The 16,855-nt window shown below is 33.7% G+C and overlaps 2 protein-coding genes across 17 annotated transcripts; one reads left to right on the top strand and one right to left on the bottom strand.

Moving 5' to 3' along the window:
• The first annotated feature begins 244 nt into the window (after positions 1-244).
• On the top strand, positions 245-4,625 carry LOC110819047 (uncharacterized). Of its 16 annotated transcripts, none has more exons than XR_015812903.1 (10): positions 277-2,544; positions 2,668-2,862; positions 2,996-3,046; positions 3,150-3,220; positions 3,470-3,529; positions 3,750-3,809; positions 3,890-3,948; positions 4,029-4,088; positions 4,169-4,228; positions 4,315-4,625. XR_015812903.1 is itself a non-coding variant. In XM_088206634.1 (9 exons), exons 4-9 carry the CDS (start codon positions 3,497-3,499, stop codon positions 4,367-4,369), a joined length of 309 nt encoding a protein of 102 aa, XP_088062760.1. In that variant the 5' UTR covers positions 245-2,862; positions 3,006-3,046; positions 3,170-3,220; positions 3,470-3,496; the 3' UTR covers positions 4,370-4,625. The 16 variants fall into 16 exon arrangements, 10 of the variants coding, with proteins under 10 accessions (XP_088062760.1, XP_088062763.1, XP_088062762.1 ...); XR_015812905.1 differs by having other exon boundaries at positions 284-2,544; positions 3,170-3,220; XR_015812904.1 differs by having other exon boundaries at positions 293-2,544; positions 3,170-3,220; positions 3,610-3,809.
• A 2,555-nt stretch (positions 4,626-7,180) lies between these two features.
• On the bottom strand, positions 7,181-11,941 carry LOC110818987 (NAD(P)-linked oxidoreductase superfamily protein). The gene is made up of 5 exons (XM_022048055.2): positions 11,708-11,941; positions 10,389-10,617; positions 9,941-10,240; positions 9,091-9,219; positions 7,181-7,711 (listed from the first exon to the last, which is right to left on the bottom strand). The coding sequence occupies exons 1-5, from the start codon at positions 11,887-11,889 to the stop codon at positions 7,580-7,582; spliced, it is 972 nt and encodes a 323-aa protein (XP_021903747.2). The 5' UTR covers positions 11,890-11,941; the 3' UTR covers positions 7,181-7,579.
• Between the last annotated feature and the right edge of the window lie 4,914 nt (positions 11,942-16,855).

The raw sequence follows: 16,855 nt of genomic DNA on the forward strand, positions 1-16,855 counted from the left end.
AGGCCTGCTTTAAAACATTTTCGAAGCCCAAATTAAGTAACCGAAGACAATAAAATACAAAAGCAAACTCCAGCTTAGCCCTTTTAATCTATTAGCCCAAAATAATATCCAAAGCCCAACCGAGCAGAGGAAAATCTTGACCCATCTTCCAGATAAACCCATTTATCCTTTGTCTTTTCGTCCCAAAGCCCAAAGAAAAAACCCATTCTCATTTAATCTAACCCATCCTCGCCCCATTTATTTCTCTCTTCCTTTTCTTCGCATGGGGCAAGCTCGAAATTACCAAAACGTTTCTTCTTCAGCCTAAAGCCTATAAATTAGCCTCTTCATAAACTTTCCTCCCTCTTCTTTCATAGGCAGAGAGACACAAAAAGAAGATTTTTCTTTTTTTTTTTTAGAGTGAAATAGAGAGCGAGTAAAGCAGAATCTGAAATCAAGCAAAAATAAAAAACTTCCAACAAATTTCGTCTCTATTATCAATCAATCGAAAATTATCCAAAAAAAAAAAATGAGGAAGGAAAAGCATAACGAGTAAGTGATTTTATCCATTTAGAGTTCTTTTTGTATTTCTTTCTCTTGGAGTTGGAGGAGAACAGATGAGTTCTTGTGGAGAATGTCTCTTCTTTCACGCTCTGCAACACTCTCACCTCCGAAACGGCGTCGTATGACTCCCAGAAAGTCTTACTCAGTTCAGTTCTTGGACCAAGAATCAGCCACCACATACTTTTCACAGGTTATGGTGACAGTTTGGCCTTCTTACTCTTGATAACTAGACCCTTAGCAGCCCAGGTCAATTCCTCTGAGTTGACCAAGAACGAAAAAGGATCATGTTGGTTTGGATACGAATCAAGATTTCTTTTTGTATTTCTTTCTCTTAGAATCGAAGGAGAACAGAGAAGTTCTTGTGGAAAATGTCTATTCTTTTACGCTCCGCAACACTCTCACCTCTGAAACGTCGTCGTAGGATTCCCACATAATCTTACCCAGTTCAGTTCTTGGACCAAGAATTGGCCACCACATACTTTTCACATGTTATGGTGACGGCTTGACCTTCATACTCTCTCCCGATAACTAGATTCTCGGCAGCCCAGGTCAATTCCTTCCAGTTGATCAAGAACGAGAGAGAATCATGTTGGTTTGGATGCCGACCAAGATTTCTTTTTGCATTTTTTTCTCTTAGAGTCGAAGAAGAACAAAGGAGTTCTTGTGGAAAATATCTCTTCTTTCACGCTCCGTAAGACTCTCACCTCTTAAATGGCATTGTAGGACTCCCAGAGTGTCTTTCTCAGTTCAATTTTTGGACCAAAAATCGGCCACCACATACTTTTCATAGGCTATGGTGACGGTTTGGCCTTCTTCCTCTCTCCTGATAACCAGACCCTCGATAGACCAGGTCAATTCCTCCCATTTGACTAAGAACGAAAGAGAATCATGTTGGTTTGGATACCGATCAAGATTTCTTTTTGCATTTATTTCTCTTGGAATCGAAGGAGAACAGAGGAGTTCTTGTGGAGAATATCTCTTCTTTCATGCTCGTAACACTCTCACCTCTAAAATGACGTCGTAGGACTCCCAAAAAGTCTTAACCTCGTTTAGTTCTTTGACTAAGAATCGGCCACCACATATTTTTCATAGGTTATGGTAACGGTTTAGCCTTCTTGCTCTCTCTTGATAACTAAACCCTCGACAACTCAGGTCAATTCCTCCTAGTTGAGTAAGAACGAGAAAGAATCATGTTGGTTTGGATATCGATCAAGATTTCTGATTTTGATAAAGTCTCGGCCGGATTTCATCACTGGTTGTTATCAAATGACATTGGAATCTTGAATTTGTTCTTTAGTAGTTCGAGGTTGGAGAAATTCGAAAAACAGGATGCTCCATTGTTGATATTTACCTCTCTCTTTTCCTTAAGGAGAACATGAACGTGGGATTCGGTACAAGGTTCCTTACCTTATGATTTTTCTTCTCCCTTCTGTGATTTATTTTCTTGAGAAGAAACATTAAGTCTCTTTTTCATGAGAAGAAGATTAATTTTATTTAATATTTATCATGTCTTTTTTATGTAAGAACTTTCAACGAGTTAGTGATTTTTGATTACCTTATGATTTATACGCTAAAGCTATAATAGTTTCAAGCTTTGAATTTCCCTAATATCTAATATGTTATGCTTCATCTTTATAGTAGCTGTGGTTCTTTCTTTATTTTTGGCTCCTTCCAACCTATTGCAAAAAGACTAATGAAAGATAGAAAATTAGTGCAGCGGTAATTGACAACCAAGATTGTAAAACCCATGAAAACTGTAAGTATTATCATTTCACTCCTGCCTGTATGTACATTTAAATCATAACATAATTTTCAATTTAAATTTTCTACTTTTGCTAAAATAATAATCTATTAATTACCATCTCCATGACAAAAGTACATCAGTTAGTCTTTTTGATCAAAAGACAAAATGTCAAATGATTATAGAATTTCAAGACTACTTGTTTCTATTCGACCCTGATTGTGAACTTTCTACACTACTTGTAAGAAAGCCAAAACTTGGTAAAGTTCTCTGCCAATTCGGCTGCTTTGTGACTCTTTATATGTGAGAATGCATCTACTTTATTGTTCTTGTTGTTTGTTCTCAAACAACATAAAATACTTTCTTTTTGGTTCTTCATTTAGGTGATGAAAAGAAAGCTTCTTTATCAAACTCACAACCTGGAAGAGAGCCTCAATTGGAGCAGCCTAAAAAACCTCTGATAATTACGATTAAGTCGCGTCCCAATCATCAGATTCTGAGTCAATCTAAAGCATTTTGGCAAGAATTGCAGCCTCCAACAAGGCAACGCATGTGCAAGCTAAAGCTTATTAAAAAATGTGAGGTTAAGCTAAGCTCTTTATCTCTCAATTATAAGCATTTAGATGCACATAGACAAAGAAAATCATTGGTAATTAGGCTTAAGTTATGTCCTAATCAATTCATTCTTAAGCACTTTTACAAAAATTATAGCCTCCAACAGGGCATGGCATGGGGAAGCTGAAGCTCATCCAAAGACAAGAGGTAAAACTCTTTGTGTTTCAAGTATAAGCACGTGAATGCACATAGGCAAAAGAAATATCTGGTAATTGCGCTTAAGTTGTGTTATAATCAATTCATTTTGAAGCACCTCTGCAAAAATTGCAGCCTCCAACAGGGCATGGCATGGGGAAGCCGAAACTTATTCAAAAACTTGAGGTAAAGCTCTTTATCTTTCAAGTATTAGCATGTGAATGCACATAGGCAAAAGAAATTTCTGGTAATTGGGCTCAAGTTGTGTCTCAATTTGTTCATTCTGAATCACCTTTGTAAAATTGCAGCCTCCAACAGGGCATAGCATAGAAAATTCTAAGCTTATTCAAATATATTGATGTGAAACTCTTTCTCTCTCTATGATAAGGATTTAAATGCTCATAATCATCAATTCATTCTAAAGCACTTTTACAGAATTTGCAGTCTCCAACCAAATAACACATGGGAAAACCAATACTTATTGAAAAACATGAGGTAAACTTATTTCTCTCTCATATAAGTTTAAGGATGTAAATGCTCATAGCCCATCGATTCATTCTAAAGTGCTTTTGCAGAGTTTGCACCCTCCAACCAAGCAACACGTGGGGAAACCGATACTTATTGAAAAATATGACGCAAACCTATTTCTCTCTCACACAAGTATAAGGATGTAAATGCTCATAGCCCATCGATTCATTTTAAAGTGCTTTTGCAGAGTTTGCAACCTCCAACCAAGCAACGCGTGAGGAAGCCGATACTTATTAAAAAACATGAGGTAAACCTATTTCTCTCTCACACAAATATAAAGATGTAAATGCTCATAGCTCATCGATTCATTCTAAAGCACTTTTACAGAATTTGCAGCCTCCAACCAAGCTACGAGTGGGAAGTCAATACTTATTAAACAATATGAGGTAAACCTATTTCTCTCTCACACAAGTATAAGGATGTAAATGCTTAGAGCCCATCAATTCATTTTAAAGCACTTTTACAGAGTTTGCAGCCTCCAACCAAGCAATGCGTGGGGAAGCCGATACTTATTAAAAAACATGAGGTAAACCTATTTCTCTCTCATACAAGTATAAGGATATAAATGCTCATTACCCATCAATTCATTCTATAGCACTTTTCAAGAGTTTGCAGCCTCAAACTAAGCAACGTGTGGAAAAACCGATACTTATTAAAAAACACAAGGTAAACCTATTTCTCTCTCACACAAGTATAAGCATATACATGCACACAGGACATTTTTTAACTTGTTTTTATTTGTGGTTTGGCAGCTTAAACGGCCTAGGCCTTCAATTATTGATGAAGAGTACATTGAGTCTCAAATGAAGTTGATTCTCTAAAAATTAGCTAGATAAGATTGTTTAATTTTCATATTATCGATTTTTTATTTTACATGGTTACATGTTATTTTCTTATAATGTTTGATTCAAACTACATATATTTTCATAGCTGAATTATATATGGTTTAGACTAGAAATAGCTATATGAAAGTTGATTACAACAATGGAGATACTAAATGCATGATATCCAGTTTTAAAGATATCTAGAAGGAGAAGAGGAGAAGGTACGTTAGCTTGCTTAATTAATTATTTTATATTTTTTGTTTGCATTTGCTGTGATGTCTAATCTCATAAATTGATTAATAATTTGTATTTACAGTGCAAAAATTGTTAAGAATGATGATAAATTTGAAAGATTGTGAATTGAAGAGGAATTCTCTAAAAAAATTTGCAGCAGTGGTGACTCCCCCATATAAACAAATAGAGAAAAAGAAAAATAAATTAGAGAGGAAAAAATAGAGAGAGAAAAAAGAGAGATTCCAAAAAAAAAAATTATGAAAAAAATAGAGATTCTAAAAAAAAAAAAAAGAGTTTGATTGCATTTGGGATTTGGGTAGTGAGGTATTTACATACTCCTATAACTATTTCTCTTGATATAATAAAGTTATTCACCATCTTCAACCGTGGATGTAGGCTTTAGTGTCGAACCACGTTAAAATCTTTATGTCTATTTTTCTTTATGCTTTGTTGATTATTTTATTTGTAAGTGTTATTTTCTTAAACTGAAAGTAACAAGAATTGCAAGTAATTTATCCCCTATCTTATTCATCCTCCAATAATGGCTATGTAAAATGAAGGGAAAAATTGAAGGGAATGGAAAGAAATGAGCAAGAAATAGATCTAATATATAATTAGCAATAACACTATATCTTAATGGGAAATCTATTTATTCTTTTAGGTTTCTATTTGAAAAACTCAAAGCTAAACTAAAATCATGGAAGTGGACTACCGAACACTGCTTATTCAGTCAGTCTTGCTAGCCCAACCTACAGATGTTATGTCTATATATCAATTACCTAAGACACTTCTTCAGACTCTGACACAAACAATGAGGAAGTTTTGGTGGGGAAGCTCGGATTCTTTTTAACATGGGTACTATCTATTAAAATGATCTACACTAACCTTGCATAAATAAAAAAAGAGTTTAGCCTTGTATCTGAACTTCAATGTGGCTTTAGTAGTAACAACCCCCACCATTTATTTAAACCTAGTTCCTAAATGCTAAGTATTTTAGATGACAAACTCTACTCAGTCGTCCTTAAAACCCCAAGACTTACTTTTCTAGAAGGGGTTACTTGCAAACAGGGAGGTAACGCAGTGGGATGTCTTTAAAACAATAGGCACAGAGAATACCATCCATTCTTGATTTCATCAATCAATAAAAACCCATATTTGGGATACCAGCCTTCTCTCGAAACAATACTCAATTTTTTATATTAACATTATCTTAGATCCCAATTCCCTCTTTATCGAATGAAACAGACGTATGACAATAGAAGTACGCGCCTACGAGTGACTATCCTACCAAGTCAAGTTCCTTACTCTTATTAAAGGAAAAAGTTCACAAAATGCCTAGTGATTCTGCTCCTAGAAGTTATTACAACGAGTTAAGATCCTACCAAGACATAAAATGCTCTGGTGGCAGATCCTCCATAATATTTTTCCACAATTGAGTACCCGTAACTGCTACCCTAATTTTTTTTTCTTGTAGATTATTTAGACTAGATAAAGCAGATACTATACGACATCTTATTCTCAAATGTCCTGTCACTAGATTATTCTGGTTTCTCTCTCCTTGGGGCATAAAGTTCTCAACATTCCCATGCTTGTCAATGGTGGAATAGATGTCAAATCTATTACTAGATCAAGTCAATTCATCTCCCTAGGTGACTCTCTACAACTAAGTTTCCTTATATGTATCAATCATGGTAGATTTCTTGTTTTATTGGAGAAACCAAAGGCAATTTAGTGATGATATCATGCATGCAGGACAATATCACATACATTTGACCTCAACTTATAGTAAGTTACTGGAGCTATATATACAGTATCAAAACTATTTTACATGAAATATTGAGGGATTGGTTCCACATATTTCCTTTGCGGAGGCCACATTTCACTATCGTTTATTTTCTTTGCGTACTTTCTCATAGGCACCTCCATCTTCTCCTCGCCCAAAAGAGGTGCACAATTAGGCTACCCCTAATTATCTAGCCCAAACTCTCTTTTGGTGGGCTATGGACCGGATTTATTTGTAAAAATAATTATCTCGTATAATATATTTCCCCTTTTTTCATAATTTATAATAATATGTATTTTTTATCAAAAAAATTGTATAGGCTTATAGGTCAAACTCAAAATAATATTTTTAACGTTGAGCTTGGATAAAAGTTTAGACTTGAATAATTGAACCATGAGCAAGTCCGTATAAATTCACATATTTCGGAATTAAGTATATTTATTCTTTGTTTTTCTAGATAGAATGTCAATACCCACTATAAATAAAACAGAAAAATATGGATATAGTTTCTATGTTTCTTTGACATGAATTTGAAATGATCAGTAAAATTTTATGAAATGAAATTTTTCTTAGATTATTATATTTATTGTAATAAGTAATATTTTTAAGTAAGAAATTAATTATTTATAACAAGACTGAAGTAACATATAAATAAACCAAATCAGGATTAAAGGTCAATAAGTTTGTGATGTGAAATTTAAACTATTACAATCCCAATTCTTAGCAGCGTTTATTTTGCAGTTCTCTACCTTATTACAATATAAACAGAGGCAGAGCTAGAAAATTATAGATACAAGATTTTTAATTAATAGAGACAAGATTTAACTCTTGTTTTTTCAGAAAAATACAATAGTTTTCATACAAACATAATATTATATGATAAGATTTGTCCATTATTGTGCTCCAACACTACTAAACATTCCCATCTGACTTATTTTATAAAAACAGAAGTAACTCAATCCATTTTAACTTAAAAACTTGAACCTTATTCACATATTAATACTTATAAAACTTGAATGAATCTTCTGTTTATGGATCAAGTTTTTCCAGTAGGGGCAATGAGCAAAAGAGCTCCTTCGCTTGGTAGTTAGATATTCCTGCAGAATTAACAATGTAGGCACTTTTAGAAACATAATATTAAACATACAAGCAAATTCTAGCAGGTTTCCAAGGAGGTCAGCTCTTCTGAACTCCACTTGGCCATGTCAGATTCTTTACAGGTTTGAGGATGGCTTCGACCTCTGCTAGTGTCTCACTGTCTACACCAAATTGCAAAAGCTCTGTAGCAGCTCTAACATTTTCCTCCACCTGATTATCAAAATGCATTATCTTACAATAGTTCAGGATGCATATTCTTGAAAAATATAAATCTGTCAAACAACTTTTGCATATTTTTCTTTTTTTCATAAATATGTTTGCTCTGAATCGTGGATTTCATTGTGCTGACATGGAGTACATTTTATTAGCACCGTAAACACACCAGGCAAAAGAGCATTTTAATGGCACTAGTTGACCAATAGCCAGCAGTTTGCTCCCTTTTCAGTCAGTCTAATGGGAAAAGAACATTGCTTCTTTTTTTTTTATGATACTTACAATTGGCTACGATTACCAACATGTTGATAGGTAAGTTACATGCTGAGTACACCAATTAGCCTAAAAATGCTATTAGCTGTATGCATAGTGATGGTTGTCCATGGTGATGTAGCCAAACACCCTATGACCAAAAGATAGGAAGGATACAACTAAATCTACTAAATATAACATATGATACAGGAGGAATCCTATATAGACTATGGGAATAGGTTATACATATTTGGAGTTGAAGGAGCAGAAGTTAACTAGAGAACCAAAGGGAGGCAAATATTGACTTTAAATGTGTTTTATCATCGCTAAATGCAATTAACAGATGATAGATTAGTAATGAGCAAAAAATAAATAAGAGAGAAATAGGTGTATCATAAAATAACCATTAAAAGAAGTTAAAAGGCAAGCATAACAAAAGAATCAAATTTGGTAAGAGGTCGTTTACTGTCTATATTTTCATGTCACCAGAAACACTATTTGGTTGTAAAAGATGCTTGTAAGAGGTCATTTATTATCTGTTTTCGTGCAGACACAAAATTAAGAAGCTAGATTTTTTTTTTTTGCCCTTTCTGCTTCGTGCAGTAAACATACAGTCAAAACTCAAGACAATGTGAATTCTATCAGGTATGCTTATATCAATAGATGATGATAAAGGCCCAGGCAGTGTGGCTGCTGGTATTGCTCCCGCTAAAAAAATTCAAAAACCTGGGTTCTATACCATACCACCCAACTTCTGCCATTTGGCTTGTCTCCCTGGTGACAGGCTCCCAACCAAAAGAAAATGATGTATTTTTAATTGATTAATAAACCCAAAAGATAAATTGATCAGAAGGAACCTACTTAATTATTGATATAATTCTTATTTCAAAAATATTATTCATAATTCAACATTAATTCTAATGCATAAAGCCATCAGCCTTAAAGCACAGAAAGTTCTTAAGTTAAACACAAGTCAGCATTCGACCTTATTATATCTAGTTATATATTTATATCATATGAAAAAAATTAAATTAACCAATTATCTCCCAAGCCGTTTAACAGAGTTCATGCCGGTTGACAAGGTAGAGAAAATCAGAGAATTAAGAAAGTGATAAAATTGGAACCTGTTTAATAGAATTCATGCCAACCAACACTGTAGAAATATCCTTGTTTAACAAGCTGTATTGCATAGCTAACTTTGAAATATTCTTTCCTTTCTCTTTACAGTAGGAAGCAGCACTTTGGCATGCAGACTGTCAGGAAAACAAAGTGCACAGATTGTTAATCAAAATTCAAAAGAAAGAAAGATCTTATATGTTTACAAAATAACTGGAGCCATAATTTGCAAATTTGCATGTAAGTTTATTCCAGCCAAAAACATTGATTTTTTCCCAACCTTTTCTTTTTGCGTGCAAGATGCACCCGGTCAATTTATCCTCTCTTTCTCTCAATCACAACCTCTATCTCTTCCATTCTTCCCTTTTTGTATAGATGATTAAATCATCTTACTACAAATCAATGATAGGCCCAAATCCTCATTGGATGAAAACCTACCAAACAGTGGTCAGCACTTCAGAAGCAACTCTTTTTAAAACAAAACTAATCAACAAAATTTAGGAACAATTTTGATTCCTTGAAAATGTATTTTTGGATGGAAGTCCATTTTTAGTAGAATTTTGATAAAGCTGTCTTGGTTGTTTCTATTCCTTCACAAATAGAACTTTAAGGTTATAAGTAGCTTGTGTTAATTTATACGTTTTCCATCACAGGCCAGCTTAGAAGAGCTTTGAGCATGTACTTAGGTGGGTCAATGCACAGACCTTTTACTTATCTGATGGATCTTTGTATACTACCTCGGAAACATATCTAACTAAGATAACAAAAAGAAAACCAGTATATCAGGTCTTTAACATAGCGACAAATCTAAGAAAAAGAAAAAAGAATTTGCACATATTCAATGCTAAAAACACACACCTTAAGCTCAGATGATGCAGGATGCCACTCTGGAGGACCAGACTCTGTAAGGAGTCCCATTGCTAGTGGAGAAGCACTGATTATACCAACACCCTTACTCTTCAAGTAAGGTAATAAATCCTCCAATGTTGAATCATTAATACTATAGTGGCAATATGACAAAATCACATCAATTGTGCCTGGTGGCACCCGATCAAGCACATATGTGAAAATGTCTAATGGAAGCCCAGTGATACCAATGAAACGAGTCTTCCCTGCTTCCTTCAGTTTCTGGAGGGCAGGGATTGTCTCACTCACTATCTGTTAGCAAAACAAAAAACTTTATGAGTTAGGACAGAAAACTTGAAAAAAATACATGAAAGTGAATAGCTAAAATCATGTTAAAAAGAGATTAAAATAAACTGAACTAAAACCATTAAAGCTTGTTAAAAGAATATGTACTAGGGACCTGATCAAGAGACCCAAATTCAATGTCATGGCAATGCAGTATATCAACATAATCAAGCTGCAACCTTGCCAAGCTCTCATCAATACTCCTAGTCACTCTCTCAGCACTGAAGTCGAAACCCTCAACATAGCGTCCACACTTTGTTGACACGATATACTCATTTCTAGGTACTCCTAGAGCTTTAAGTCCCTTACCGAGCACCTTTTCCGATAGTGTTCCTCCATAGAACCTTTAAAAGTAAGAAAGGAGAAACACAAAGTAAAAACAAAGCTAAAATAGTGATATGATTTACGAGAGAGATACTGCAGGATAAATCTGTTGAAGCCAGGTCAAGCATGTATGCAGTTATAGACAAAAAGATTATATTAAAACCAGAAGCAATGCACATTCTTAAGAATAAAAAATATATTAATTGACTTTAAATCATATTATTATCTACTTAATTCCTCAAAAAATTTAAGAAAACTTTTAAATAATGAAGTGAACATAGAATTCTATGAATGTTCTGCCATCCAAAATAACATAACAACATTTGCAATAGGCTTGCTTGCAGGAATTAGATTTCTGATTTCTTATGCTCTAGGAAAAAAAGTCTAGCAGTCAGGCTCTCTACAACTCATTATTAAAAATTCTAAGATATGAAATGCACACTTTTTATATTTTATCTGAAACACAAAGATGCAATGATCCATGGAAAGAAAAGTGAGCTCTGTTACCCTTCATTTTCATTTGCTCTAACTACATGAATTCCCTGAAATCCCAAATGTTTCAATGTCTCAAACTAAAACCAAACTTTCCGAATTCCTCAACAATGTAAAACCCCACATCTCAAATGAGTTCATTCAACATCATTTGCATCCACCGCAACTCCATGTCTAATCGTTTTCAGATAATTTCTTAACTAGCCAGAATAAGACAGAACATAACGTATCCCAAACATTATTGGAATGTATTTAAACCATGAGGTTATCCAAGTTAAAAATTATCTAAAATACCAGGCACAGCTTAGTTTTATTGACGTTTTCGAAAAAAAAAACAAAAACAAATCAAAAGATGTCCAAGTTTCACTTAGTGCAGATCATACTTACCTAACGTACTCCAGTACTAACTTATGTGTTTTTATAAGCAATTAGACATACTTTTGTAGATAATCAGTAAGAAACCCAAGAAGGTCAATTATAGAGAACCAAAAAGTTCTTTTCTCCCCTCTCTCTATACATTTCCTTGTAACCAAACAGAAGCAAACAAAAATAAACGTCTTCAACGACATTAATGAGAAGTTTACTGAAAACAAAAATGGATGGAGGAAATAGAGGTACGGCGAGGTATCGAAGAAATTGATGCCGAGACGGAAGGCTTCACGGACGGAGGCGATCCCGTCGTCTTCAGAAACGGGACCAAAGACACGGCCAAGGGGAGATGCTCCGAAGCCTACAAAGCTGAGCTGTAGGCCCGTCTGCCCTAAGATTCGGTACTCCAGCTTCGTGATTGGAGAAGCCATTGGACGATAAAGGCTGCTTCTTTGATAGGAATGTGTTTGGATAAATTGTTGAAAAGAATTCTGGAGTAATTTTAATTAACTGAGCCAGTGGCGGGTAATTTTAATTAATATCAATATTAATACAATTTTTATTAAAAAAACATAAGAAAATAATACAATTTTCATCTGGAAAGTCGGTAAATCACTGATCGTGGTATTTAATTTATTTAAATTAATAATTTAACTCATCACAGAATTATAATAATTAAATTAAAATAAATTTTACGAATTTTTTTTATAAAAAAAGATATTTAATAATAATTAAATTTATTTAATTAAAATAACAATAATAATTAATATAAATATAGAGAAGTGATCTAAGAATTGAATAAAGAGGGGGGAGTCTATTGGAGATGAGAGTGTTGATGGGATTAAAAATTGACTCAATTACTTTTACTTAGATAAATTTATTAAAATTTAATAATAAATAAATCAAAATTTTATTTGTTTAATTTATTTTAGTTTAAATTACAATTAAATTGAAACAAATTAGGGATCCGACAGGCATACATTAAGGCGTCTCTAAATATATGAAAGTATATAATATGTATATGCTCTCGTATCATATTCTATAATTTGTAATATGTTTATTAAAAATAATTTAATTTTATTATAATGTGCGTACACCAATTATAATATAATTTTTAACAAAAATATAATTTAATTCCAACCAACAACTTGGTGTAGTGGGAAAAAATTTTGAACCCAAAAATATTCAGTCTCGTAGTTGTAATTTTACTTATTTGGTCAGCAAATAATTGGAGAAGTCTACTTTATCTTAAAAATAATTAATTAAATAGATCATTTCAAAGATTCTATAAAAGATAATTCCATCTCATATTAATTAAGAATTATACATAGCCTCATGTGACCTATACTCAATTGGTCTATGCTTATAATTCTTTTCGGATAAATATTAAAAAAAAAAAACCATTTTGAAATATGAGAAATTAAAAAGAAGAGAGCCCAAAAAAAAAAAAAAAAGATGCAACTTCATTTTGTATATGGGTAAGAAACATGTAAAAATTTAAAACTTTGGATAAAATAGTTATAAATTAAATGCATAAACAAAATAATAGAATTAGAATTTACATTCCTTACACTATACTTTAAAATGCCCAATAGGATTTCGGGAATTTCCATTTTAAAATAACAAACGAAAATTAAAAAAATAAACGAAAGATAAATATCTAAGCAATCCTATGACGACCTTCGCTAGCTCTTGAAGGGAGTTTGAGTGGTGAACTATTCACAACCCTCTTGTTAATCGGGATCTGGATATTGATCTGTTTAATCTGAAATAGTTAATGAATGAGTGAGCTACATTAACCCAGTAAAAATATCACATTAATCACATATATAAAAAATTAATATTGGTAAAAATTAGAAAAATAACTAATGTAGCCATTAATTTAATGTAAATTCATTTACTATAAAGAAAACTATTTATTCCATATTTGTGTAACAAGTTTTTCCCAACAATAACTTATGAAAACTCATATTCATGTACTATTATTTATCACATTGAAGATAATAAGAAACAATCATTTTATATTTTTACCTACTTACCGGTACCCCTGGGGGTCCATAGAGATCTCTTCTTACTCATGAACCCAATATCCAATTAAATAGTTAACCAGCCATCTCCATATTCTGTATGGTATGAGTGCCAAATATGTCACCATCTCGATACCCCGTCCGGTATGATGGTGAACTATTTCTCCTAAATCTTACTGGTAAGGGACTTCCCAGTCCCATCCGACTGAGGTAACGTTCACGGTAGGGTTCTTTATGTACCCGGCTCGTTTGCCCTTTTCTGGGTACTCAATAAGTCTTTCCTATACAGATTTTCATTAGCATAACAATCAATTATTTAATAACCATATCTCATTTTATACTCATCGTTCACTTAAGTAACAATATAGTTTAACACAGCTAAATAACCAATGACCGGAATACTAGCACATAATGCAGGGAAAAACAAATAACAAAATAACTAAAAAGACCCTAAAAACTATCAATTGAGTTACTTACAGTATAATAATAAATAAGTATAGACAATACAGAAAAATAAATAGGAAATCGAAACGACTGTGAACTAACCGGTTCTGACTCCACTAGTAACTTGTAATTATTTTTAAGGTTCTCTAATTTTTCATAAAAACACACAATTATTAATTATTAAGCTTCAATTTGCTGTAACGGAGAAAATGGTGAGGGATTCTTACCTGTATCGGTGTTTCGGGATGCTGCGTTGTCTACTACGCTTTCTAATGGGTACCGAATTTCTTGAATTATCCCTGCGAAATCTAAAACACTTGTCACGTACCTAAAAATAATCTAGAAATCCAAAATCAGTGTCCAAAACTTGTTCCGCCCAATTTTGGAGTCCCAGCATAGTGGTGCCGCTGTGCTCTGAGGCGGCAATTTGCCTCGGCCTAGCCAGTTTTGGTCTGATTTTGGGCGATTTTGGTCGTATCCCTGCAGAAAAATATGTCAAGGGTCTCGATTGACCGAAAAATTATAGAAAATCGAACTCACCAATGGGGGGACCTTCGAGTGCAGCAGCTCTACTGGTTCTCCTTCGCAGCTGAGATTCTTTCTTCGATCAACCTGCACATAAAAAGATGGTGAACACAATGGTTAAAAAATTACGTAAAATGAGAATCGAAAAGGGGCTCATTAGAAAGGTTTTGGGACTTTGGCCGAGACGGCTCTGCTGAGCTTCACCTGAGATTTATGGCTCACCCGTCGTCCCTTTTGTTTCGATTTGGCCATGGGGGTTCTTGGAATCAAATTCCGAGCAGGTAAGAGAATTTTTACATTTTTTGGCGATTGGAGGTGGCTCTAGTGCGGCGGCGGTCGGCTCCCTCCGACGACGACTGGCTCATCTTATCCGGCGGGAGGCTGGCAGATAGGGTTCGGATTCAGTGTGATATAAAATATTTATATTCATCTTGCGTTAATCTGTACCGTTCATCGCGTTTGATCTCGACTATTCGATCACGCCTAAGGAGAAAACGAATCTAGACCATTTATCGCGATTTGATATTGACTGTCCGATCGCGTTTAAGGAAGAAATGAATCTGAACTATTCATTGCAATTTGATCTCGACCATCTGATGCATTTAAAGAGAGAACAAATTCAGGCCATCCACGCGTGCGGGATTGAACCTAAATCGTTCAATCGTGGGGTAGCGAATCACCCGTGTGGCATCTTGCGTGGCACCGATGTCAGCGTGCCTTGCCACGCGACGTACTCCAGTTCATCGAAGTTGCTGACTGAGCGGTCCTACGTGACAAACTCACAAAATTGGCCATACAGAATTTTTAACACCGATTTTGGATTTTTGGGGTATTTTTTAGGTACTTGGAGCAAGTTTAACCTTCGCAGAAAAATTTGAAAAATTTGATGACCATCAGGAGGCGCAGTAGAAAGTACGATATTTCATACACCGATTCAGGTAAGAATCTCTCACCCTATTCTCCATTATGGAATTGAAGCTTAGAAATCAATAATATGGTATTCCGTGAAATTTAGAAAACTTTAGGAATAATTACAGATCACTAATAGAGCCAGAACTAGTTAGTTATTTATTTGTCTAGTTTAACTGATTATTTGTTTGTACAACTTTAAATACATGATAATATATTAAAATAGTTAAATGATTCAGTTGTGTTTCCTTGATACATATATCACTTGTTTTGCATGATTTACGATTGATTGTGAGACGTGAAATTAATATACAAATAAAAAATTGCTTGATGATGTAAATTAATAAATGGTTGTCTTACTGGATATCCTAAGAGATGGTGGATGGACCGCGTACATAAGGAACCCTACCGTGAACGTTACCTCATACCGGATTGGGTATTGATGGATGATATTTTTTGCACTCATACCGGATAGGGTATAGGGACGGCTCGATTCACCCTCATACTGAACGGGGTATCGAGGGATGACATATTTGACACTCATATCAGACAGAGTATGAGGATGACCGGATAATTAACAAGTTTAGATATTGAGTTCACACGTATGAGGACATCCCTATGAACCCCCAGAGGTACCAGTAAGTAGATAAAAATGAAAGTTGTTGTTCTTACTCACTTGTATAAGAAATTATAATGTTATTTGAGTTATTGTCTTTATATATTGATTTTAAAAATCTCATAACGGTAAATATGTAATAAATGATTTTCTTTATGATAAATGAACTTACTTAAATTAAGAGCTCTATTAGTCGGTTTATATTTTTTTTACTAACATTCAGTTTTCATATCGGTGAGTAATATGATATTCTTATTAGGTTAGTGTACCTCACCCCTATTAATCATTTCAGATAAAGAAAATCAATATCCAAATCATAATCAGCAAGAGGTCTGTGAATAGGTATCTCCCGGATCCTATCAAGGGCTAGTGGAAGTTAACCTCCCTACAATATTTATTTACTATTTTTATATGTTTATTTCGTTTTTTTTATGAACCATTATGAAATGAACATTTTCGTAACCTTATTGGATATTCAAATTTATGTGTAAGGAATGTTAACCTTAACATTATTATACGCTTCCCCATTAACTTTATAAATTTATTTCTCTTCTAATTCCGAGTCTTTACATTAACTGTTAATTAATTTAATTCAACCTTGTTAATTTACAATTATTGGCCAAACACATGGTTATGTACAATAAACCCATTATAGGTACCATAATACACAGGCTGGCAATTACAAATCAGCAGAAATCAATACCTTTTTTAAGGGGTTAATGAATAACTAGAATCCATTTTGAATAAATTCAAAAAATTTATAAAATTTATTCATAAATTCACACATAGTTTGGTTAAGAGAGTATTATGTAAATTTTATTAGAAAATGCAATTTTTCTAAGTAAAAATTTGAAATATGTAATTTAAATTTAATTA

The sequence above is a fragment of the Carica papaya genome, chromosome 6 (assembly GCF_054855325.1).
Source record: "Carica papaya isolate Zhongbai chromosome 6, ASM5485532v1, whole genome shotgun sequence".
NCBI classification, from domain to species: domain Eukaryota; kingdom Viridiplantae; phylum Streptophyta; class Magnoliopsida; order Brassicales; family Caricaceae; genus Carica; species Carica papaya.

Excerpts from the sequence above, each read along its gene's own strand:
- LOC110819047 (XM_088206630.1), top strand. The coding sequence starts at position 3,497 with ATGGGAAAACCAATACTTATTGAAAAACATGAG. Across the intron at positions 3,810-3,889 it reads TACTTATTAAAAAACATGAG|AATTTGCAGCCTCCAACCAA; the intron begins GTAAACCTATTT and ends GCACTTTTACAG. Across the intron at positions 4,089-4,168 it reads TACTTATTAAAAAACATGAG|AGTTTGCAGCCTCAAACTAA; the intron begins GTAAACCTATTT and ends GCACTTTTCAAG.
- LOC110818987 (XM_022048055.2), bottom strand. The coding sequence starts at position 11,889 with ATGGCTTCTCCAATCACGAAGCTGGAGTACCGAATCTTAGGGCAGACG. Across the intron at positions 10,618-11,707 it reads AATTTCTTCGATACCTCGCC|GTTCTATGGAGGAACACTAT; the intron begins GTACCTCTATTT and ends TTACTTTTAAAG. Across the intron at positions 9,220-9,940 it reads CTGCATCATCTGAGCTTAAG|TCTGCATGCCAAAGTGCTGC; the intron begins GTGTGTGTTTTT and ends TTTTCCTGACAG.